A 26,195-nucleotide genomic window follows, 5' to 3' on the forward strand; every position below is an offset into this window, starting at 1 on the left:
GTTATTAAGTCGTTGAGAGTGGTAGGAATGTCCCGACCGGCGAGTTCATCTTTAATACGGCCGGACAGACCTTCCCAGAAGACGGACACCAGGGCGTCGTTATCCCAGGCAAGCTCCGAAGCAAGGGTACAGGACCATATGGCATATTGGCCCACGGTGAGACTTCCTTGACGGAGACGTAGCAGGGATGAGGCGGATGAGGTCTTCCGTCCTGGTTCGTCGAAGACTTTCCGGAAAGCTGTGAGAAAGGCTGGCAGGTTGGACACCAGGGGGTCTCCTCTCTCCCATAGAGGATTTAGCCAAGCCAGCGCCTCCCCCGTGAGATGGGACATGATGAAGGCTACTTTGGCTCGGTCGGTGGAAAACTGGGGTGCCAACAGTTCGAAGTGCAGAGTGCACTGGTTAATGAAGCCCCGTGCCTGGCCGGGATCTCCGCCAAAACGAGGCGGGGCGGAGAGGCGGGGACCAGGAAGAGATGCCATGGTATTGATGGGCAGCGGCTGTGCCGGGGTAGTAAGTGTGCGAGTGGAGGCCGCTCCCGATGAGGCAGTCAATGTGTCCAGGCGGGAGTTAACACTACGCAGGTGACTCAGCATGGAGTCCTGTTGGGACCTCTGACAGGAAAGTTCATGACATAGGTCCGAGAGCGAGGGAGCTTGGGTGCCACCGGGTTCCATGGCCTGAGCAAACTGTAACGGGTCTGGGAGGTGGAACCTCTGAGCAACTATACAAAGGAGCAGTCCTTGTAAGGAAGCGGGTGGCTCCCAGGGAAGGCGGGCAGGTAGTCACGGCAAGTGACAGGGACAGTCTCTGGGGAGAAGGGCAGGAGGTCACGGCAAGTGACGGGGACAGTCTCTTGACAGGCGGGTGGTCACGGCAAGTGACAGCAGGGTAAGAGTCTCTAGACAGGCAGGTGGTCACGGCAAGTGACAGCAGGATAAGAGTCTCTAGACAGGCAGGTGGTCACGGCAAGTGACAGCAGGGAAAGAGTCTCTAGACAGGCAAGTGGTCACGGCAAGTGACGGCAGAGCCTCCAGGTAGGCTAGCAGGCGGGTAGCAGGTGAGCGCTCCCAGGTGAGCGGGCAAGAGTCTCTGGACAGGCAGGTGGTCACAGCAAGTGACGGCAGAGCCTCCAGGTAGACTAGCAGGCAGGTAGCAGGTGAGCGCTCCCAGGTGAGCGGGCAAGAGTCTCTGGACAGGCAGGTGGTCACAGCAAGTGACGGCAGAGCCTCCAGGTAGACTAGCAGGCAGGTAGCAGGTGAGCGCTCCCAGGTGAGCGGGCAAGAGTCTCTGGACAGGCAGGTGGTCACGGCAAGTGACGGCAGAGCCTCCAGGTAGGCTAGCAGGCAGGTAGCAGGTGAGCGCTCCCAGGTGAGCGGGCAAGAGTGTCTGGACAGGCAGGTGGTCACGGCAAGTGACAGCAGAGCCTCCAGGTAGGCTAGCAGGCAGGTAGCAGGTGAGCGGTCCCAGGTGAGCGGGCGGGCCGATCCATAGACAGACTGACAGGTGTTGGTAGGCAGACTGTCGGACCGCAGGAATGCAAGCAGATAGACAGGAATCAGGTAGGTATCAAGCAGAGATCTGGCAGGTAACTGGCAGGTATCTGGTAACGGGACCTGAGGGCTGAAGCAGAGTTGAAAGGCTTTGCAACAACATTGCTCGGGCACCTCCATTTTGGAGGAGGTGCCTTATATATGGTGAGGTCCTCCGGCCATTGGCCGGGGACTCCTTAGGACGGCGCGCGCGGCCCCTTTAAGAGAGGGGGAGCGCGCGCGCGCCCTAAGCACAGAGGCCGGGAAGCAGCGCGTGCTGCCAGCAGAGCGGGAGGAAGCCGCCGGGCACGGAGCGGAGAGGTGAGGGGAACGGCGTCCCTGCCTAGCAGGAGGCAGGGACACCGACGCTACAATCAGAATTCATTCGGCTGCTTCTGTCCTGTGTCACATTATCAATAAACACTAGTGACCCAGTGCCAATGGCAGCCATGCATGCCCAAGCCATCACACTGCCTCCGCCGTGTTTTACAGATGATGTGGTATGCTTTGGATCATGAGCTGTACCATGCCTTCGCCATACTTTTCTCTTTCCATCATTCTGGTAGAGGTTGATCTTGGTTTCATCTGTCCAAAGAATGTTCTTCCAGAACTGTGCTGGCTTTTATAGATGTTTTTTAGCAAAGTCCAGTCTAGCCTTTTTATTCTTGATGCTTATGAGTGGCTTGCACCGTGCAGTGAACCCTCTGTATTTACTTTCAAGCAGTCTTCTCTTTATGGTAGATTTGGATATTGATACGCCTACCTCCTGGAGAGTGTTGTTCGCTTGGTTGGCTGTTGTGAAGGGGTTTCTCTTCACCATGGAGATTATTCTGAGATCATCCACCACTGTTGTCTTCCATGGGCGCCCAGGTCTTTTTGCATTGATGAGTTCACCAGTGCTTTCTTTCTTTCTCAGGATGTACCAAACTGTAGATTTTGCCACTCCTAATATTGTAGCAATTTCTCAGATGGGTTTTTTCTGTTTTTGCAGCTTAAGGATGGCTTGTTTCACCTGCATGGAGAGCTCCTTTGACCGCATGTTTACTTCACAGCAAAACCTTCCAAATGCAAGAACCACATCTCAAATCAACTCCAGGTCTTTTATCTGCTTACTTGAGAATGACATAACGAAGGGATTGCCCACACCTGTCCATGAAATAGCCTTGGAGTCAATTGTCCAATTACTTTTGGTCCCTTTAAAAACAGGGTGGCACATGTTAAGGAGCTGAAACTCCTAAACCCTTCATCCAATTTTAATGTGGATACACTCAAATGAAAGCTGAAAGTCTGAACTTCAACTGCATCGGAATTGTTTTGTTTAAAATTCATTGTGGTAATGTCTAGAACCAAAATTAGAAAAATGTTGTCTCTGTCCAAATATATATGGACCTAACTGTAAGGTCAATGTCATGGCCTGCAAATAGTCCGGATCTCAATCCAATTGAAAATCTTTGGTGAAAGTTGAAGAAAATGGTCCATGACAAGTCTCCAACCTGACAAGCTGATCTGGCAACAGCAATCAGAGAAAGTTGGAGCCAGATTGATGATGAGTACTGTTTGTCACTCATTAAGTCCATGCCTCGGAGACTGCAAGCTGTTATTAAAGCCAGAGGTGGTGCAACAAAATACTAGTGATGTATTGGAGTGTTTTTTTGTATGTTTATTTTTCATGATTCCATAATTTTTTCCTCAGAATTGAGTGATTCCATAATTTTTTCCCTCTGATTGGTCTGAAAAAAATTGACAGGGGACATCATCGGGACCTGATTGGATCAGGTCCCAATGATGTTAACCCTTAGCTATGTTCTATATGCCGCGATCTATAGTGATCCCGGCATATAGAATATAGTGAGAGGAGGGGGGGTCGTATACTTACCTCTCCGACGACCCCTGATAACTTCCAGGACCTGGCGTTGCTATGGCAGCTGAAGGTCACATGACCGCCTCCAGATCTGCCATATATGGTGTCCTGCTAGGCTCAACCTGCAGCTGAAGCCTGGCAGGACACACTGACTGTGAAACAGTCAGCAAAGATCTCATCCAATGTAATACATGTCTATTACATTGGATGAGATCAGTGATTAGAAAAATAAAAATTAATGTCCCATACAGGGACTAAGTAAAAATGTAAAAAAAAAAAGTAAAAAAAAATGTTTTTAAACTGTTAAAAAAAATCACAAAATAAATAAAAAAAAATAAATAAAATATTAAACCAATAAATCCGTATATTTATGCAAAACCAAAAAAAGTACACATATTTGGTATTGCCGCGTCCGAAACCACCCGATCTATAAAACTGTCACACTAATTAACTCCTTCTGTGCACACCGTAATAAAAATAAATAAAAAACGGAGCAAAAAAATATGCTTTTTCATCATATCGGCAAACAAAAAAGGGAAAAAAATGCGATCAAAAAGCAAAATGGAAATAAAAATGGTACCGCTGAAAACGTCATCTTGTTCCGCAAAAAAAAAAGCCGCCATACAGCTCCATCAGCCGAAAGGTAAAAAAGTTATAGCGCTCAGAATAAAGCAATGCAAAAAAAATATTTTTTCTATAAAATTGTTTTATTTTGTAAAAGCGCCAAAACATAAAAAAAATATACAGTAAGTGTAGTATCGCTGTAAACGTACTGACCCGAAGAATAATGCTGCCTGATCACTTTTACCACACGCAGAACGGCATAAAAAAAAACCTCAAAAAACAATTTCTGAATTGTTGGTTTTTGTTAATTTTACCTCCCAAAAAACGGAATAGAAAGCGATCAAAAAACGTCACGTACCCAAAAATGGTACCAATAAAAATGTTAACTCGTCCCGCAAAAAACAAGCCATCACATGACTCTGTCGGCCGAAATATGGAAAAATTATAGCTCTCAAAATATGGCGATGCAAAAACTAGATTTTGCAAAAAAAAGCGTCTCTTAGTGTGTGACAGCTGTCAGTCATAAAAACCCGATATCAATCTGGTATCTCTGTAATCGCACCGACCCGAAGAATAAAGTAATCTCATCACTTGTACCGCACGAGGAACGGCGTAAAAAATAAATAAAACCAATTCTTCACCTGCTACTGATTTGTTTATTATGTCTCCCAAAGATCGCAGTAAGGCTCTGCCCACATTTATCCTGCGCTCTGCGCTAAGCGCTTACACCAGAGTTTCCATGTAAATCTCTGAAATACGTGATTCAGATGGAACCCATGACGGAAGATTCCCTGCAATGAGGCAGATATAGGCACTGTGGATGCCGTCTGGCCTGTGATCCCACGGTGTCATTTGTTTTAGGCGTGCATAAAAGTGCGGTTGGCCACAGTTTTGTGCACTTCTGAAAAAAGAACACCGCTAAACAGAGGCCAGACGGAGTCCAAAGTAACTCTGCTGCCTCATTATAGTGAATGGATCCCGCAGGGGTTTCATCTGAATTGCATCACTTGGAAATTTAGATGGAAACCCCGATGTAAGTGCTCAGCCTAGAGCGCCGGATAAATGTTACGTAAAATGTTCCCAATAAAAGCTTCAACTCAGTCCTCAAAAAAAGCTAGTCCCCACTCAGGTCCGTCATCTGTTAAAAATATAAGGGACTTCCAAGTTACTGGTAGCTGAAAGGCTCTGGAAAAGCGAAATGGCCCTTGCCCCCCAAAAGAAATTCAGAAAATTTTGTGCTCCCAAATCCAAATGCCTATTCTACAATAATTTGTTCTCCAAATTGTCAAATAGCACTCCGTCCCCCCCAGAACTCGCCGTATGGCTGAGCAGTACGATACAGCCACATATGGGGTATTGCCACTTTTATAAGAAATTGTGTGACACATTTCGGCACCATTTTTACCCATTGCCCTGCGTGAAAATGTAAAATCTGAGGGTAAAACATTTTTTTGTGGTAAAAATATAATTATGCTTTTTTCACTGCCCAATGGTATGAATTTAAAAATTAAAAAATACTCACTAGTTCCCTAGATGAATTCCTTGAGAGGTGTAGTTTACAAAATGGGGTCACTTGTGGGGGTTTCTGCTGTTTCGGCATGTCAGCGACTCTTCAAATGTGACATGGTGTCTGCTGCCTATCCCAGCCAACATAGCGCTCCTTTCTCTTCCGAACCCTGCCGTACACCAAAGCAGTGGTTTTCCCCCACATATGGGGTATCGGCGTACTCAGGAGAAATTGCACAACAAATTTCATGGTGCAATTTCTCCTGTTACCCTTATGATAATGCAAAATTAGGGAATGAAAAACATTTTTTGTGGGAAAAATGTGAAAATTTTATTTTTACGGCTCAATATTATAAACTTCTGTGAAGCAGCTGGGGGTGCAAGGTGCTCACCACACATCTAGAAAAGTTCCCTAAGGGGTCTGGTTTCCAAAATGGTGGCACTTGTGGGGGGGTTTCCACTGTTTAGGCACATTAGGGGCTCGCCAAATGCGACATGGCGTCTGCTAATTATTCAAACAAATTTTACATTCAAAAAGTCAAATGGCGCTCCTTCCCTTTCAAACCCTGCCGTGCGCCCAAACAGTGGTTTGCCTCCACATATGGGGTATCAGCGTGTTCAGGAGAAATTGCACAACAAATTTTATGGTGCAATTTATCCTATTACCCTTATGATAATGCAAAATTAAGGGATGAAAAACATTTTTGTGGGAAAAATGTGAAAATTTTATTTTTACAGCTCAATATTATAAACTTCTGTGAAGCACCTTGGGGTTCAAGGTGCTCACCACACATCTAGATAAGTTCCCTAAGGGGTCTAGTTTCCAAAATGGTGTCACTTGTGGGGGGTTTCCACTGTTTAGGAACATCAGGAGCTCTCCAAACGCAACATGGCGTCGGCTAATTACTCAAACAAATTTTACATTCAAAAAGTCTAATGGCGCTCCTTCCCTTCCGAACCCTGCAGTGCGCCCAAACAGTGGTTTTCCCTCACATATGGGGTATCAGCGCGCTCAAGAGAAATTGCACAAAAAATTTTGGGGTCCATTTTTTCCTGTTACCCCTGCGAAAATAAAAAAAAAATGGGTCTAAAGTAACATTTTTGTGAAAAAAGTTAAATGTTAATTTTTTTCTTCCACATTCCAAAAATTCCTGTGAAGCACCTGAAGGGTTAATAAAGTTCTTGAATGTGGTTTTGAGCACCTTGAGGGGTGCCGTTTTTAGAATGGTGTCACTTTTGGGTATTTTCTGTCATAAAAACCCCTCAAAGTGACTTCAAATATGATGTGGTCCCTAAAAAAATGTTTTTGTAAATTCTGTTGGAAAAATGAGAAATCGCTGGTCAATTTTTAACCCTTATAGCTCCCTAACAAAAAAGAAATGTTTGTTCCAAAATTGTGCTGATGTAAAGTAGACATGTGGGAAATGTTATTTATTAACTATTTTGTGTGACATATCTCTCTGATTTAAGTGCATGAAAATTCAAACTTTGAAAATTGCAAAATTTTTGCCAAATTTCCGATTTTTCACAAATAAACGCAAGTGATATCGAAGAAATTTTACCACTATCATAAAGTACAATATGTCACGAAAAAACAATCTCAGAATCAGGGGGATCCATTGAAGCGTTCCAGAGTAATTACTTCATAAAATGACAGTGGTCAGAATTGAAAAAATTGGCCCGGTCATGAAGGCAAAAACAGGCTCTGGCGCGAAGTGGTTAAACAACTGAATGAGCATCTTCCGAGCCCGGTGATTCCATAATTTTTGCCAGGGGTTGTATGTGTGTTTTTAAAGGTTTTTCAATATAACTATGTAGTTACATTTTAACTGATATTGGATTGGGGAACTTGTACCATGTGCTTTTGTAGGATATGACATAAAACGCCAGCTTTTGGCACGTGTGGATATGCAATAATTAAGGATCACTATCTGAAACGCGTTTGCTAAATATCATTTCTAACCATTGCTGCGGTTGTGACTATGGATTGATTTTTGATTTATTTTAACTTCACTAATAAAGTTGATATTTTTACAGAATACTTATACACGGGAAAATCTTCTTCTCTAGATTGGATTCCACGCGGCACTGCTTGCTCCATGCGTTTGGTCTCCATATGGGCGAGCTGACTCTATCTTTTTTTTCTACATGCACTCATATTTGACAGATGCCAAACAAGTGGGCTTTGATATTTGGCAGGCTGGTGTACTTTGGTATATCCCTTTCTAGTGCTGTACAGGAAAGCAACCTCATGCATTACCTATGTATGATCTATGCAGTGGCATACACTGATAGCTTGTTGCAAGAAGTGTGCCTGGGACCCTCTCCTTTTACGGCGACAAAGCTATAGATGCTGCTACATCAGTATTCATTTTATATTTAATAAGAGAGGACTTTATGTAATAAAGGGAGAGCGCTATGAATAACAAAAAGAACAAAGGAATATGCTTTGTAAGGGAAGGTGCTATACAAACAAGCGATGATACTATGTAATAATAAGACAGCACTATATATAACAAGAAAAGACACTATGTAATAAGGGGTGGCATCACACATAAAAAAAAGCATGCTATGTGATAAGGAATGGCGCTGTACATTAGAAGAGAGGATGGTATGTAATATGAGACAGTTCTATGCATAATAAGAGGGGAAACTATGTAATAAGAAACGGCGCTATACATAACAAGAAAGTACACTGTATACTACGGGAAGCCACTTTACATACAGTGGCTTCCGAAAGTATTCACCCACTTGGCTTTTAACCTATTTTGTTATATTACAACCTGTGTTTAAATACTTTTGTAATCCGGTTTGCGTGTGATGCATCAGCACTAGTCTAAGTTGGTGAAGGGAAGTGAAAAAAATATAGGCATAAATTGAATTTATGGGATCAAATAACTAAAAATTGGCATGTTCATATGTGTTCATCCCTTTTGCTATAAAATTTCTGGTGCAAGCAATTATCTTCATAAGTCACCTGCTTAGTGAAAGGAAGTCCACCTGTGTGCAATCTAAGTGTCACATGGTCTGTCAGTATATACACACCTTTTCTGAAAGGCCACAGAGATTGCAACACCATTAAGCAAAAGGCACCACTAACCAAACAACTGCATGAAGACCAAGGAGATCTCCAAAGAAGTGAGGAACAAAGTTGTTGAGAAGTACAAGTCAGAGTTGGGTTATGAAAAAATATCCCAATCTCTGATGATCCCCCGGAGCACCATCAAATCCATTGTCATCAAATGGATAGAACATCATACCACAAGAAAACCTGTCAAGAAAGGGCTGCCCACCAAAATTCTCGGTGCGGGAAAGGAGGGCATTAATCAGAGAGGCAGCACAGAGATCAAAGGTAACCCTGAAGGAGCTGCAGAGTTCCCAAGCAGAGACTGGAATATCTGTCCATAAGACGACAATAAGCCATACACTCCATAGAGGTGGCCATTATGGAAGAGTGGGCAGAAAAAAGCCTTTACTTACACACAAAAACTGTAAGGCTTGTTTTGAGTTTGCCGAAAGACATGTGGGAGACTCCCCAAATGTATGAAGGAAGGTGCTGTGGTCAGATGAGACCAAAATTTAACTTTTTGGTCACCAAGGTAAACGCTATGTCTTTCTCTAAACCAACACAGCTCATCACCCCAACTTGGTGGTGGCAGCATCATTCTGTGCAGCAGGGACAGGGAAAATGGTCTGAGTCGAAGGGAAGATGGATGGTGCGAAATACAGGGATATTCTTCAGTAAAACCTGTTTCAGTCTGTCAGTGATTTGAGACTGGGACGGAGGTTCACCTTCCAACAACACAATGACCCAAAGCATACTGCTAAAGCAACACTCGAGTGTTATAAGCGGAAAGGTGTAAATGTTTTGGAGAGGCCTAGACAGAGCCCAGACCTTAATCCAATTGAGAATCAGTGGTCAGACTTGAAGATTGCTGTTCACCAGAAGAAACCTTCTAACTTGAAGGAGCTGGAGCAGTTTTGCCATGAAGAATTGGGCAAAAATCCCAGAGGCAAGATGTGGGAAGCGAATACATACTTATCCAAAGCCACTTGCAGCTGTAATTGCCACAAATGGAGGCTCTACAAAGTACTGACTTTAGGGAGGTGAATAGTTATGCACACTGAAGTTTTCAGTTATTTTGTCCTATTTGTTGTTTGCTTCACAATAAAAAGAAAACCAAACGTTTACAGTTGTCGACATGTTCTTTACATGAACTGATGCAAGCCCTAAAAAAAACATTCCAGGTTGTGAGGTAGCAAAACACAAAAAATGCTAAGGGGGTGAATACTTTTGCAAGCCACTGTAACAAGAGATTACACTATATACTGAGGGACAGTACTATACATAATAAGTGGGAACACTGTACACTAAAGGACGGCACTATACATAATATGCCTACATTTACACATCCGTGTGAAGTATCAGTATACCCATAATGTTCTATTCTGATCCTCAAAATTGGATCAGAATAGGACATGCTCTGAGATTCATGGATCTCATTTTTGGATCCGTGAATTTTACAGATGTTTAAATGGATCTATGAAATTCTACGGGTCCATGTGCCATCTGATAAAAATATCAGGCATCACACAGACATTTCACATGAATGTGTGAATGTAGACTAAGGGAGGTTGTTTTACAAACAATAGTATTACTCCGATAATCTCTCTAAATGTTATACAGAACACATCCACCCAGATACATCAAGTGACTGACCAGAGACATCTCATCTAATTAAAGTTTCTTTTCCACCTGGTCAGACCTTCTTATTGACATCTTCCAATCATGACTTATCTTATCACACTAATCAACATGGCCCTGAAAATAACAAACTCACATATGCTATATGTATATATTTACCTCCTGAATAAGAAAAACCTCACACTGTGCCCCTAAATACAAAAATGTAGAGTACCGTTAATATACAATTAGCCATGCACCTTTCAAAATATAAATTGATAAGCTAGCACTATGCCACCATTAACTATAATTTCCACTGCCCAACAAATATTAATTATTTGCTGTGACTCTCTCCCTCATGTCATTCTAAGTGCCTCTCCTGTGTCCTCAACCCCCATCCCCAATTAATTTTATTCCCAGTATACTGTCCTCTCCTACTCCCAATTCATTATATATATCTGTATAGCGTTATCTCCTACCCCTCAATTCATTTTAAGTCCCTTTATAACGTTATCTCCCACAATTTATTAAGTCACTGTATAGTTTCATCAGCTATCCCCTAATTCATTATAAGTCCCCGAATAGCATTATCCTCCACCCCTTAATTCATTATAAGCCCTTGTATAGTATTATCTCCCACCCCCAGATTAGTTATAAGTAATTGTATGGTGTTCTCTACTACTCCCAATTCATTATAAGTCCCAATATAGCATCCTCCCCACCCTCAATTCATTATAAATCTCTGTAATGTCCTCTTTCCCCCTATTCAATATATGTTACTGTATAGCATCATCTCCCACCCACCCCAGTTCATTATAAGTCTTTGTATAGCATCCTCCCCATCCCACAATTCATTATAAGTCCCTCTTCTCACCCATATTTATTACAAGTGGCATTGCTACCTTCCTCATGTCCGCCCCTGGATTTTGGATAACTATATAGTTCTATACCCCTTAACAATCTGTTTGACAGTATATACTGTATGTCGGGAGCATACCATGTGAATAGAGTCAAGCACAAGCAAACAAGGGTAGAGCATGAATAGCACATATAGAATTTGACATGGCTGACTGTAAAACCAAGACCGTAGTGCAACAAGGCAGTAGTGCTAACCAATGAGTCACCTTGCTACAAACACCTTGTTCTTCTAATTCTTCTTTTATATTTTAGATTGCAAATGTTCTGTATCTGGAATCTCCTGCCGGAGTTGGATTTTCCTATTCTGATGACAAAAATTATGTAATAGGTGATGCACAGGTAGGAGCTTGTATAACTATTACAAGAAAGTGGCATATTAATTAAGTGAGGTTTTTGATTAAAATTTTTTTTGTATTTTTAAAAATCAATCTTGAACTCTAAAAGTTTTCAGACTAGCAACACAATAAGCTGATAATTTCTGTCTGCCGCTCATTTGTCATCTTTGCTGAATAGACTGACTTAGAAAATGATTGGGGGGCCATGAGCCGGGGGGCTCGCACCGGGCCCTCACCGCACCGGGCCGTTCCCGCACTGGGCCCCACCTCCGCCCGTCACCATCCGCACTTCCCGGCCGCCCGCACAGACGCTTCTTCCTGTGTCATCATTGCTCACGCTGACGGCCGGGGGGGGCCCGGTACAAGCAATGATGATGGAGGAGGGAGTATCAGCAGACAGTTCCACTCCCATAATTCTTCCTTGGCGTCTAACGTCTCAGAGCAGCGGGCACGATGACATCATTACAGGGCGCACGCTGCTCTGAGATGCCCGGTGCTTCACACCACACACTGAGGGGACTGGAGCATCAGGTGGAACCAGGAGAGGTGAGTTCTGTATTTATTTTTTTTTAAATCAGTGACCAGTGGCCAAAATACAGTATGGGTGGTGCATTATATTGTGTGGAGGACTATGGGTGGTGCATTATACTGTATGGAGGACCATGGGGGTGCACTATACTGTATGGAGGACCATGGGGATGCATTATTCTATATGGAGGACCATGGGGGTGCATTATACTGTATGGAGGACCATGGAGGTGCATTGCACTGTATGGAGGACCATGGGGGTCCATTATACTGTATGGAGGACCATGGAGGTGCATTACACTGTATGGAAGACCATGCGTGGTGCATTATACTGTATGGAAGACCATGGGGTGTGCATTATACTGCATGGAGGATTATGAGGGGTGCATTATATTGTATGGCGGACCATGGAAGAAGGATTATACTTGTTTAGAGGACCATGGGGAGGTACATTATATTATGTGGAGGACCATGGGGGCCGCATTATATTGTGTGGAGGACCATGGGGGTCACATTATATTGTGTGGAGGACCATGGGGGGCACATTATATTGTGTGGAGGTCCATGGGGGCACATTATATTGCATGGATGACTATGGGGGTGCATTATACTGTATGGAGGACCATGGGGAACTACATTATATTGTATTGAAGACCATGGGGGGTGCATTATATTGTATGTAGGACGATGGGCGGGTACATTATAATGTGTGGAGGACCATGGGGGTGCATTATACTGTATGGAGAACTATGGGGGGTGCATTATACTATATGGAGGATTATGGGGGGCACATTATACTATATGGAAGGCAATCTGGTGCCATTATAATATGTGGGGGGCCATTATACTGTATGCAAGCAATTATACAGTTTGAATGTTTGTTTGGGGTCCATAATACTGTGTGTGGGGCCATTATACTGTATGGAGGGCTAGTGCGGGCCAGGCCATTATACTGTATGTAGGCCCATTAATGTGCATGGAAAATTGTGTGGGGGTCACAGTTGGGGGATCATACTGTGTTGGGGTCACCATACTTTGCCATGGGAGTTGAGGTGGGGTACAATAGGGTCATTATACTGTGCATGTGGAGGAATTCACCATGGGGGTATCATACTGTGGTCGGCAGGCACTTTTGTTTGAATAATACTTTATGAGGGCAATGAGAGAGGAATCTAGGACTTCAGCAGGAGGACAATTACTATGTAAAGGCTGGAAATCTGCTCTTCTGTGACCCCGACAATTATTTAATTTTTTTTGAGGGGGGGGGGGGGGTCAATTAGAATTTCAGCTACGGGGCCCTATGATTTCTATGTACACCCTTGGAAGAATAGTAACTCTATAGGTAGCAGAATTGGCAAACTTACTGGACACTGGATAAGCCTCTAATAAAGCAGTGCTCACTGAATGTTTTCTGTGCAAGGTATCGTTATGCTGCGTCATAAAGCATAGCCCATCATAAAGCATAGCCACACATTCAAGGGTCAGGAACAGGGCACTGAAAAGAGCATGAACTGCAAGAGGGGATAAGCTTATGCTTTAAAAATTATTCAGGGGCCAGGAAAAGGGCACTGAAAATGGTATAGTTTGTAAAAGGGGAAAGCTTATGTTTTAAAAATAATTCAGAATAACACTTCGCAGACACACTACTAATTCCCTGGGAGAAGAATTTCCAAAGGTTGAGAAGAATGAAAAATATGTACAAATAGATAATGTGTAATAGTGGGGAAGGACATAGCCTTCCTTTGGCACTGAAGTAGTTAAAGAAAGTGTTCCTGTAGTTAGACCTCTCTAAACTGTTGGTAGGCCAAGAAAAGGGGTTAGCTCTAGTGGTCCAGTCAGTAGAGTAGAGGGGGGAACTTAGTGCCCTGATCAAACCTTGAGTGTTATAGAGCTTGTTCCTGGCATAATTCCTTGTGGGCTGCAGTACCTGTAACCAGCCACGAGATGCCACTGTCACGGGTGCAGATGTCAGGTTGAGTCTGCCAGCAGTGTTACAGACAGTGATGGGGTTAATGCTGTGTGATGACAGCCCACAGAGGGTGGGCACATTAGGAAAATCCTTGCTTAGTTTCCTGAAGCAGGAAGTGATGGGCATTAAGGGATAAGACAGTGAACCGTATGGGCAGCCTGAATATATGGTGGCTGCTAGGGTAGACGGGAGCTCCATACCCTCAGACAGTGGGATCACCAGTGTAAAAATCTCCCTACGCAAGAGTCCTGTTAACCGGCCGGAGAAACTCAACACAGGTATTGAGGACCCGGGGCACTTCTAGTCTGCAGGAAGCAGAGGAAGATAAATAGGACTCCAGGCTAAGATGTGGGGGAGATTTTGGATCCGGAACACTGTTGGTATTGCAGAAGAGTCTCTTGGGCTAGATTAGAGTCACAGAGATGCTTCACTTAAAGAGGGAACCAGGGCTGAAGATGTTGCCAGCGCCTGTGAGGGAGATAATAGCCTGTCGGGCCTTATCCATTATATCTGCCTGTAAATATTGTACATATTCCTCTTCCCCAAGTAAAGTCCAAGTTCTGGTTAAGAACCTCGTGTCCTCTGAATTTATTGCTGCCCTGGTCCCAGAAGAGAAATGCCTGGAGACGGCCGTGATCGGATGGTCTGAAGTAAGTGGAGAACACCACATACACAGCCACACATCAGAGAGAGGACACGTATTGTCTGTAGGGTGCCAGAGCGAGAGGGGGCTACAGCTCGCCCACGACTACCTCGCTGGGGCACCTTACAAATGCTCTGTATGCAATATGCATCTCCTATTTTATAGAAGTTTATATATTGTACTCCATCATTTTCTGGAGACTGAAATAATGTGTGAAAGTTTTATTTAAAAAATCAATTGACTGCTCCTTTTTTCTCTCCCTGCACACACTCCTGAGATTCTATCACATTTTGTGCATTTCCTAAATATGGCGTTCTTACTTCCAGTTGGGTCTCATGTTTTCTTTTCTTGAGTCCTAGACTTCACCCTGTATTTTGTTCCTCTATGCTCTGCTATTAATCCCATGATATAGCATAAAATGACCAGCTAAAATGGGTACCATCGTTACCTGCTGTGAGGACCATCTGCTTCCTTCCCTCTAGACCTTGAGGTCTATGACACTTCTCTGCTCTGTAGCTTGCACAATCTCATATAGTGTAAGTAGGTTGTACTGTATGTGCTACTTGACATATTTTCCCCTCTTCTTTTCCAGACTGCTCAGGATAACTACCAGGCACTGAAAGATTTTTTCCGCCTGTTCCCAGAGTTTACTAACAATGACTTTTACATAACAGGGGAGAGTTATGGAGGCTTTTATGTTCCTTGTCTAGCACTGGAGGTTACAAAGGACAGCTCTATAAACTTGAAAGTAAGAAAACATCTTATATGTACCTTTATATTAGTATAACATATATGTGCTATCACCATGGTCAACTACATACAGATCTGCAGACAAGTAAAGAGTTTTATAAAGATAAAAAAATGATTACACAATTTTAGGCCAAGCATTATAAGACAGTGCACGCTTTCACAGGTGTTTCCATAGGTTTGTATATACCAGCAAAAGCTATAAAATTTTGGTCCAAAAAGTCAAGGGGCTACATTACATTTGCCTCCAAAAGGAAGCTATTTAAAGGGAATCCGTCACCAGGTTTGTGTCACCTAGTCTGAGAACAACATAATATAGAGGAAGAGACCCTAATTCTAGTGACATGTCACTTACTGGGTTGCTTGCTATAAGTTTGATAAGATCACTGTTTTATCAGCAGGAGATTATCATTAGAGGACTGGAAAACTTGCTGCCTTGTAGTCCTTCACATTCATGAACTCTGTATAACCCCACAACCAATTTTTGGCAACTTTCTGCCTATACACGGTGTACACAGAAAACTGCCAATCAGTGGTGTGGGGACGGGCTTATACAGAGATCAGGATTCAGAGAACTGGTAGATTGTCATGCTCCTGGGTTCGAACCCCTGAGTTTGTGTTTTGTGATCGGCTTCTCTTTCCGCCAAGCCACAACAGTTTAGGTTCTGCTATTCTGGCTGCAGTCTGTTAGCGCAACACAGGTGTTTTCATTTGTCTGCTCTATCACCTTTCGGTGAAGCTTTATATTCTTTCCCCTTACTTGCATTTCCTGCTGGTGATAGTTTCATTTGGATGCTCAGACATTCTGTTTGTTGAAAGCAAGTCAGTAAAATTCCAGCTAAGGTTTTTCTCTTTGCTGTTTTTGTACTCTACTTTGCACCTACCTTCTTTTTCTTTTTAAGAAGTACCGTATATACTCGTGTATAAGCCAACTTTTTCAGCACATTTTTTATGCTGAAACCCCCCCTCGGCTTATACTGAAGTATATGCTTATATTATAGTATATTCCGGCTGTGGAGGGTGGTGGGTGGTGCTGCGGCAGCGGAGGAGCAGTTCACAGGCAGTAGCCGGCTGCTGGAGCTACCACGTGTGCCCACTGCTAAAGAAGATTAATATTCACTCTTCTCCAAGCCCATGGGAGTGGAGAGGAGTGAATATTCATTCTCCTTAATAGCGCACACTGTCAATCGCAGCCGCCAGCTCCTGCAGCGGCTCAGCAATCCTGTGTACCCACTATTAGAGAGTACATGGAGAGGAGTGAATATCCCCGCAGCTCAGCTCAGCATCTGAGAGTGCATTGCAGTGATGTCATGCACTACTCAGATGCTGAGATCAGCTGTGGGCAGAACAGGACGCAGCGCTGGAGCAGGGGGAAGGAAGGTGAGTAGAAGTGTTTATTTTTTTCATGTGTGCAGTGATGGGGGGGCCATGCATACCAGGATAAGGGGGCCATGCATACCAGGATTGGGGATGAGGGGGCCATGCATACCAGGATAGGGGGGCCATGCATACCAGGATTGGGGATGAGGGGGCCATACATACCAGGATTTGGATAAAGGGACCATGCATACCAGGATTGGGGATGAGGGGGCCATGCATACCAGGATTGGGGATGGGGGGGCCATGCATACCAGGATTGGTGATGAGTGGGCAATGCTTACCAGGATTGGTGTTGAGTGGGCAGTGCTTACTAGGATTTGGAAATTTACCAGTAGCTGCTGTATTTCCCACCCTAGGCTTATAATCGAGTCAATAAGTTTTGTCAGTTTTATGTGGTAAAATTAGGTGCCTCGGCTTATATTCGGGTCGGCTTATACTCGAGTATATACAGTAGGCGGCATACTAGCTTATAGTACATACTTTATACTTTATTTTATATTTCGTGGTTTATTCTACTCTTGGATCTTGGATTTCCATTTTTCAGCACACTTTCCCTTTTGTAGGTAATTCACACTCTACCCTGCCCACCGATTCTTTAGGAGGAATGTGAAACACTTGATGGCCTTTTAGGCAGTATAGTTCCGAGTTGCAATCTTCTAGTCTGTGGTTAGGACTATCTCTGCTCATGCAGGAAACATTAGGGACTGCAGGGTCAGGATCTCTAGTCTGTACAGGAACCAAAAGGGTAAGTTGCAGTTTTAAGTTTTACCTATTAGGCTATGTGCTCACGATGCAGAAATGCTCCGGATTTTTCCTGAGCATTTCTGCATCTCCCTGGCAGAAAAAACGCATGCGGATTAAACATGCATTTTTCCTGCCAGGGACAAGCGGAAGTGAAGCGTTCTTCACATTTATTTCCGCATGCGGGTTGTCAAGCGCTTTCCAAGCGATTTTAGCATCACTTGGAAAGTGCTTGACAACTTGGTCACACTATATAAATCCATGCAACCGGCATGGATTTATATAGTTTGACCGAAATAATGGTAAAAAATAAATATTATACTTACCTTCTGATGGCCCCCGGTGTCCTTGTCAAGGCTTGCCGGCAGCTTGCGGTAGATTAAAGTACCTGCCGACGTCAGCGGTCTCGTGACCCGTCACATGACTAAATGACGTCACTGCAGGTCCTTTTGGTCTACCGTGAGCTGCCGGCAAGCCGAGACAAGGATACCGGGGGCCATCACAAGGTAAGTATAATATTTATTTTTTATTTTATTCTTTTTTTACAGGTACTATGGTACCCGGGTCCGGAGGAGTCTCCTCTTCTCCAAACCCGGGTACCATCCGCACATTGAAACGCATGGAATCCGCATGTACAGATTCAGTGATGCAGATGACATGCGTTCCAATGCTAGTCAATGGCGGCGAAAACGCCGCGCTTCCGCAAAATAATTGGTAGTGCTGCGGATTTTTCAGCAATGATAATCCGCAGCGGAAATTTCCGCAGCATATGCACAGCACATGCGGATTATCATTGGGGAACATGGCAGACCTTCTACCAAGCATTTTTTAAGCGTTTCTGCAGCGGAATTATCGCTGCGGAAACGTTTAAAAAACGCATAGTGGGCACACAGCCTTACGCTAGCATTAGCTTAGCATTATCACCAGACCACTCCTTTTTTTGTGAGCTAAGAAGCCATGATGAACGTTATTGACACCTTGACCACACAATTGCAGTCCTTATCGTTGAAGGTGACAGATCTCAAGGAGCAACATCAGCATGTGCTAACCGCCGCTGCGCAGGTTCTACAACACCTAAAACTGCCTTCTGAGCCTAAGATAAATTTGCCAGTTTGTTTTGATGGGGACTGAAGTAAGTTTTCCATTTTTTTTTCTAACTGTAAGGTGTTTTATTTTTGTCTCTGTCCTGTCTCATCAGGAGAAGAGAGTCAACACGTGGGTATTGTTTTGTGGCTGCTCTATTGAGATCCTCAGGTTTGGGCATTTTCTCTGCCTGAGGTTTCTCCAGTGCTTTCCTCAGTTGACACTTTTTTCTCTGCTCTGGGGCTCATTAATGATGACCCCGATAAAGTTGCTGTTGCTGAATCAATGTGTGACACCCCAGGGGTCTGGTTGCCACAGTGATAGAGATATTACGTCTGAGAGCAGGTGGGAGGTCCTTTGGTCAGGGATCCTGTGCATGCCACACCTCCTGCCCAGTCTTGGGAGGGGAAGGACTTCCCCTATATAAACCCGGGGCTGAGGCAGGGTTAGGGAGAAAGAAGACAGAACAAGAGTAGAGAAGAGAAGCAGCATAGCAAGAAACATCAGGAGCTCTGTGGGGAGCAGTGTTACAACGAGTCAGGGGCTGGCAGCTGCAGAGCTCGCCCTGACTGAGAAGATTTCTTACCGGACCCGGAGTCCGAGGCTGTGGGGACTAACTCCTACCCAGCAGCAGAAACCGTCCGGCAGAGGATTTCAGGTCCTCTGGCCCAGAAGCCCGAAGGCACGGTCACACGCGTGGGACCAGCACCGCCATCGTGGAGCGGAAGCCATTAGAAGGCCCCGAGTCACCGGCCATACGGGTGAGCACCACACGGTACACTCAGGGATGTGGGCTACTTATTCCCGCCTCTAGCAAGGTAGCCAGAAGAGTACAGTTAGTTGGGAAGGCCTACAACTCCGCCTGGCCAGGGGAGATCCCATCTGCTCAAGGACTGACCAGGCCCCGTTCACTAGCAAGTACTCCGGGAGGGTCTAACGTTGTTACCAGTAAAGACCCTGAATTACACCGCACCGTCTCTGAGTGGTTCCTGCTACCCCCATCATCCACATCTGCTGCCCTGAGGCCATACCCCTCCCGTTGGGGGTTATACCATCTACGCTGCACCATCCATCCACCGGCCTCAGCGGACTGTCCTGCAGCGGCAGCTCCATAGCTGCATTCAACGGGTGGCGTAGTCGTCCTACATCTACCGCTGTTACATCGCCGCTCAGTTTGACTCCCTGGGCACGGACCGGGTCACCGCCACGAGACTACAACCCTCAAGAGATCCGGCTCCGGGTAAGCTCCCGCGTGCGCAACGCAGCGCGACACAGGCCCAGGGGCGCGTCAATTTTGGCGTAGTCGGCAGGATCTCGTGCCCGCAACCACCGGGTACTGCGTGCCTGAAAAGCAAAGACTGTTCAAACTTACCAGTGGTGAAGATTCCCGCTATCCGTGGAGGTTTCCCGCCATCCGGCGCCATCTTCTACCTTCTTCCCGCCATCCGCGAAGTTTTCCCGCCATCCGGCGCCATCTTCGACCTTCTTCCCGCCATCCGTGGAGTTTTCCCGCCATTGGACGCCATCTTGAGGACGCCGCGCGGGAAGAAGAGGGGCGTGGACTCCGAAAGCGCGCGAGAACTGAAGCCCCGCCTCACGTCCGGACGTTGCGTAAGGTCCTGGAAGGAGCCCAGCAGACGCCGACGTCACCGGAGCGCGACGGAAGGTCCTCAACCCTGACGATCCACTGCGGAGCCGCGGCCTACGGAACAGGATCATCGCAAGGTAGGCCACGGTCCACTAGGGGGGAGGAAGATGTCGGATACGGAGGAGAGCTTCACTGCCTCAACCCCCGCCAGCGCCACCGCTGCTGCAGTTATGCCCTTCACCATGCCCTATATCCCGGGAGCAGCTTGGCTACCCCAGTACTCAGGGGAGTCACATACCCTGCATGACTTTAGAGAAAAGCTGGATAGCCTCTTCCAGGTGTACCCCCTCACAGAAGAGCAAAAAGTGAGCATCCTGGTGGCCCAACTAACTGGGGCAGCCAAAAGGGAAGCAAAATCCTGGCCACCTGGGAGGAAGACTGTCGCAGGGATACTAACCCGGCTGAAGGACACCTTTGATACCCGCACCTCAGCCGAGATTAAGCTTAGATTCTACGGGTGCAAGCAGCGAGCGCATGAGAGTATAAGGGACTATGCACTAAACCTACAAGAGGCCCTGAGGGCCATAAAGCAGACCGACCCTGATGGGGTGGGAAACGAGGACAGGCTGTTGACTGAACAATTTATAGAGGGTTTATATTGCAATGCCCACCGAACCCAGTTGCGGGCAATGGCCTTACAGGATCCCCATCTGGACTTTGCACAGTTCAAGGACAGAGCCATCCGGGTGCTCCGAGAACCGGCACCGGGTGGCGTTGTGACCCACAGGCGCCCAGCTATCACTTACCACCAGGAGGCGGCGCCCTTGTCGGCAGGGCCTGTGGGAGCTGATGCGCAGGCTTTGGACAATGACCCGGCTCCAGACCTACGCCATCAGGTCCAAGAGCTAGCTAAGAGCGTTGCTGCGCTAACCCGAACTGTGCAGTCTTTACAGGTTTCCACCCCAGGGAAGATCCAGCTGGCATCCGGACCGGAGGACATCCCGTGGCGTCGACCAAGGAGGACCCCACCGGCCAGAGGAAGACCCAGTGACCGATACAGCGAGGACGGACGACCCATCTGCCGCCGCTGCAATCAACCCGGACATATGGAAAGGTACTGTTCTTTAAACGGGCACAACCTGGGGTAGAGGGCCAACCCCCAGGAAAAAGATCACCAGGCCCATCGAACTGGCGCGACAGATATGTGGGAGGACGTCCAGTCTTGCCTGTGGTACTGGATGGCATTCCCATGAGTGCCCTACTGGACACCGGGTCACAGGTCACCACCATCCCGTACGTGCTCTTTAAGCAGTACTGGAATGACTCGGATATTACCCGCTACCCTGACGACGACTTGAGTATCATCGCCAGCAATGGCCAGCCCGTGCCACAGATCGGATTTAAAGAGGTGACCATCAAAATCGGTAGAGTCGAACTGGCAGCACAGGGACTGATCATTGTAGACATTGACAAACATGAGAGCCACCCAAAAATAACTCTAGGAACTAATGTAATTGAAAATTGTCTTGCAGAGGTGATTTTCCTTTTACAGCAGGTTGCCAAGAACGCCAGCTCCGGCGAGCAGCGAGTGCTCCAGAAAGAGATCCGGGCACAGATGCGACGGCAACAGGTGGAACTCTCCGGCGGTGAGATTGGTAGCGTAAGAATGTGTGACCCTTTCCCTATTGCCATGCCCCCAAAAAGTGAAATGATGATTTGGTGCCGGGCAGCTATTGGTCTGAGAGGTAGAGATTACCAGGCAATGGTAGAACCAGTTTACTCAGACAGTAGGCCCACCATTTTGACAGCACGGGGGGTGGTCAATGTACGCCATGGGAGGGTGCCCGTTCGCATAATCAATATCGGGGAGAGGGAAGTGTACCTGCCCCGGTATGCCACGCTAGCAAAATTATATACCATCAACCAAAACTCTATACAGTCTGTGGAACCCTTGCCTCCATCTCACCCGGAGGAAGGTAACGGCTCTAAGAAAGTAATGGAGGATTGGTGTCAGCAACTACACTTGGGAACTGACTCCACTCCCTCCCACCAGAAACAGGGAGTCTACCGGGTGGTTCAAGAGTATGAGAGAGTGTTTAGTAAACACCCGTTAGACTTCGGGCGAGTCAAGGGGGTAGAACACCGCATCCCCACGGGAGATCATCCTCCCATAAAAGAGAGATATCGACCCGTACCCCCTGCACATTACCAACACGCCAAGGGGATGCTTAGAGACATGAAGGAGGCTGGGGTAATCCGGGATAGCTGTAGCCCCTGGGCAGCCCCGCTAGTTTTAGTCAAAAAGAAAGACAACACCATGAGGATGTGTGTAGATTACCGGAAAATCAACCGTATCACACACAAGGATGCGTACCCCTTACCAAGGATAGAGGAGTCATTGGCTGCTTTAAGGTCTGCTAACTTCTTCTCTACCTTGGATCTCACTAGCGGGTACTGGCAGGTTCCTGTAGCAGAGGCGGACCGGGAGAAGACCGCATTCACCACCCCGATGGGACTTAGCGAGTTCACCTGCATGCCGTTCGGACTCTGCAACGCCCCAGGAACCTTCCAACGATTAATGGAGTGCTGTCTGGGCCACAGAAACTTCGAGACGGTCCTGTTGTACTTGGACGATGTCATCGTATACTCCAAAACTTATGAGGACCACCTGAAACACCTGGCGGAGGTGTTCGAAGCTCTGGCGAGTTACGGCCTAAAGGTGAAACCCTCCAAGTGTCACCTCCTGAAACCAAAGGTGCAGTACCTGGGACACGTGGTGAGCACTGACGGAGTGGCTCCCGACCCCGATAAGATCACCGCAATTAAGGGATGGCCAAGCCCCTCCAGCGTAAAAGAAGTGCGGCAGTTCCTCGGGTTGGTAGGCTACTACCGAAGGTTTATTCCCGGTTTCACCAAAAAGGCAGCGCCTATGCAGGACCTCCTGATAGGCCAGTCCCGGAAGGCCAAGAACCAGAAGCCGCCCTTCAAATGGGAAGAGCTAGAAGAAGAGTCCTTCCGCCAGCTGAAGATGGCCCTCACGGGGGATGAAATCTTGGCGTACCCGGATTATAGCCAGCCCTTCATCCTCTACACCGACGCCAGTAACATCGGGCTAGGAGCCGTACTGTCCCAGATCCAGCAGGGGAAAGAACGAGTAATCGCCTACGCCAGCCGAAAACTGCGACCCACTGAAAGGAACCCCGAGAATTATAGTTCATTTAAGCTAGAGTTCCTGGCCGTGGTATGGGCAGTCACTGAGGGCTTTAAGCATTACCTTGCTTCTTCCCGGTTCACCGTGTACACGGATAACAACCCGTTGACACACCTGGACACGGCAAGACTCGGTGCCCTGGAGCAGAGGTGGATGGCCCGTCTGTCCAACTACGAGTTCATAATCAAATACCGGGCAGGGCGCTCCAATACTAACGCGGACGCCCTGTCCAGGATGCCCAACCTGCCGGACGAAGGAGAAGATCCGGAGGGACTGGAAGAGATTGAACTCCCTGCGTTCCACCGTCGTGGGACTATCCAGTATTCCCACTGGGTAAGGAGTAAGCAGGCTGCTACGTTGAACCCCTTACCTCACTACAACTGGGCGGAAACGCAAGACAGCGACCCTGCCGTCCGACTGGTGAAGGAGATGCTGACTCGGCCGGAGGCTCGCCTTGAACCAGACGCTCCGGAGGAAGCCAAACAACTATGGGCAGAGAAGAGTCGACTGTTCCTTTACAAAGGGAAGTTGTGCCGCAGAATGGTTAACTCCCGGACGCATGAATTACTCTGGCAAGTAGTGGTGCCACGAAGAGACGCAGCCATGGTGATGGAGGCATACCACGACGGAGCTGGACACTTCGGGTGGAAGAAGCTGGAGTTCCTGCTGCGCGAGCGATTCCACTGGGTAGGCATGAGGGGAACCATTGAGAAGTGGTGCAGAGACTGTGGCCCGTGCAACCTGAGAAGGAAGGACCGCGCCAGCCAGAAGACTCCCCTGCAGTCCATCGTCACCCGGCAACCGTTGGAACTGGTAGCCTTGGATCATGTAAAACTGACCCCAAGCAGAAGTGGCTACGTCTACGCGTTAACCATCGTGGATCATTACTCCCGGTTTCTGGTTGTCGTCCCCGTCAAGGACTTAACGGCTCAAACAGCAGCTAGAGCCTTCCAGCAGCACTTTTGCCGTCCACACGGGTACCCGGACCAAGTGCTGACGGACCAGGGACCTGCCTTTGAAGCGGAGGTCTTCCAGGAATTCTGCAATCTGTATGGCTGCCGGAAGATAAGGACGACACCCTACCATCCGCAGACTAATGGACTTTGTGAAAAAATGAACCAGGTGGTAATGGATCTTCTAAAAACGTTGCCCCTGGAAGAACGCAGTCTGTGGCCTGAAAAGTTGCCCGATCTGGTGGACCTATACAACCACATCCCGGTAGGTTCCACCAACTGTACCCCGGCTTACCTAATGAGGGCAAGACCTGGTAAGTTACCTGTTGACCTGGAAATGGGAGTCCTGACACCCGAGGACACTTCACCAGAAACAGACTGGGACACAGAGAGGCAGCAGCAGTACCGGAGAGTACAGGAGAGCGTGGAGCGAAGTCTCTGTCAGGCTAGGGAAAGACAAGAGAAAACTTACAACCAGTATGCTCCCGCTGTTCCCCTGGTACCCGGAGAGCAGGTCTTGAAGAGGAAGAGACGGCTCCACAAGTTGGACGACCAGTGGGAGAAGGACCCGTACACCGTACTGCCCTCAAGCCACGAAAACCCGAAGGTCTGTACCATCAGTAAAGACGGAGGGGAAACCACAGCCATTGTATCCCGGGACCACCTGAAGAAGTGTCCCGAACAACTGAGGAACCCTGAAGAGGAACAAGAAGACCATCGACCCGTAGAGGAAAGGGAAGATATGGTTAGTACCGTGCTCGGGGACTTCCCTCGGTCTTGGACTCAAGTCAATGGTGCAGTTGTGGTACCCGTACTCACCTTCCTCCAACCATCATCCCAAGAACCTACGGAGCAACCGGTAGAGCTGGAAGAACAGCCGTTCCAGGAGGCAGAAGACTCTACACAAGCAGACCCGGAAAATCAACCCTCTGCTTATAGTGAGCCTGCCATACCCCTAGTGAGCCAGAGGGCCCATAGACAGCTGCCCAGTTTACCCTTGACAGCTCCTACACCCTGTAGTTCAGGGCCAGACAGTCAGCTCCGTAGGTCCACTAGGGCCACTAGAGGCCAGCTACCCGCACGTTGGAGGATCTAAATGTTTAAGCTATCTTATAATGTTTACTTGTTTATAGTTGCTTGTGTATAATTTTGTGTTTCTAGTTCTTTTTAGGAGTCCTTGGTGGATTTACCGGGAATCCTTGTACATAGTTGGAGCGTAACCCAGGATGGACTAAAGACTGTTAAGGACTCGGGGCAGGACAGGCCCCTACCTGGTTACGTCTCCCTGTTTTGGTGAAATGGACACCTTGCTTTTCAAAACTGCACCCGGTTGCGGACACGCCGTAACCATCTTATGTGTTTTTCTTATTGTATTGTTATTGTTATACCTTGTTATGTTTTTCTAAAAAAAAAAAAAAATAATATGTTTAGTCCCGGAGTACTAAATTTCACTAGGGGGGAATGTGACACCCCAGGGGTCTGGTTGCCACAGTGATAGAGATATTACGTCTGAGAGCAGGTGGGAGGTCCTTTGGTCAGGGATCCTGTGCATGCCACACCTCCTGCCCAGTCTTGGGAGGGGAAGGACTTCCCCTATATAAACCCGGGGCTGAGGCAGGGTTAGGGAGAAAGAAGACAGAACAAGAGTAGAGAAGAGAAGCAGCATAGCAAGAAACATCAGGAGCTCTGTGGGGAGCAGTGTTACAACGAGTCAGGGGCTGGCAGCTGCAGAGCTCGCCCTGACTGAGAAGATTTCTTACCGGACCCGGAGTCCGAGGCTGTGGGGACTAACTCCTACCCAGCAGCAGAAACCGTCCGGCAGAGGATTTCAGGTCCTCTGGCCCAGAAGCCCGAAGGCACGGTCACACGCGTGGGACCAGCACTGCCATCGTGGAGCGGAAGCCATTAGAAGGCCCCGAGTCACCGGCCATACGGGTGAGCACCACACGGTA

The 26,195-nt window shown here is 47.1% G+C and overlaps 1 protein-coding gene across 2 annotated transcripts in view; it reads left to right on the forward strand.

Moving 5' to 3' along the window:
* LOC141272824 (lysosomal protective protein-like) overlaps positions 1–26,195 on the forward strand; it is a 104,639-nt gene that overhangs the window by 11,794 nt on the left and 66,650 nt on the right. For both annotated transcript variants that reach the window (XM_073683901.1, XM_073683902.1), the window contains exons 5-6: positions 11,318–11,404; positions 15,133–15,288. In XM_073683901.1, the coding sequence (XP_073540002.1) occupies positions 11,318–11,404; positions 15,133–15,288 (243 nt within the window). The remainder of the gene's footprint in view (positions 1–11,317; positions 11,405–15,132; positions 15,289–26,195) is intronic.

This window comes from Phyllobates terribilis, unplaced genomic scaffold (genome assembly GCF_046119375.1).
Source record: "Phyllobates terribilis strain yellow unplaced genomic scaffold, ASM4611937v1 Scaffold_5__5_contigs__length_657084704, whole genome shotgun sequence".
In the NCBI taxonomy this organism is placed as follows: domain Eukaryota; kingdom Metazoa; phylum Chordata; class Amphibia; order Anura; family Dendrobatidae; genus Phyllobates; species Phyllobates terribilis.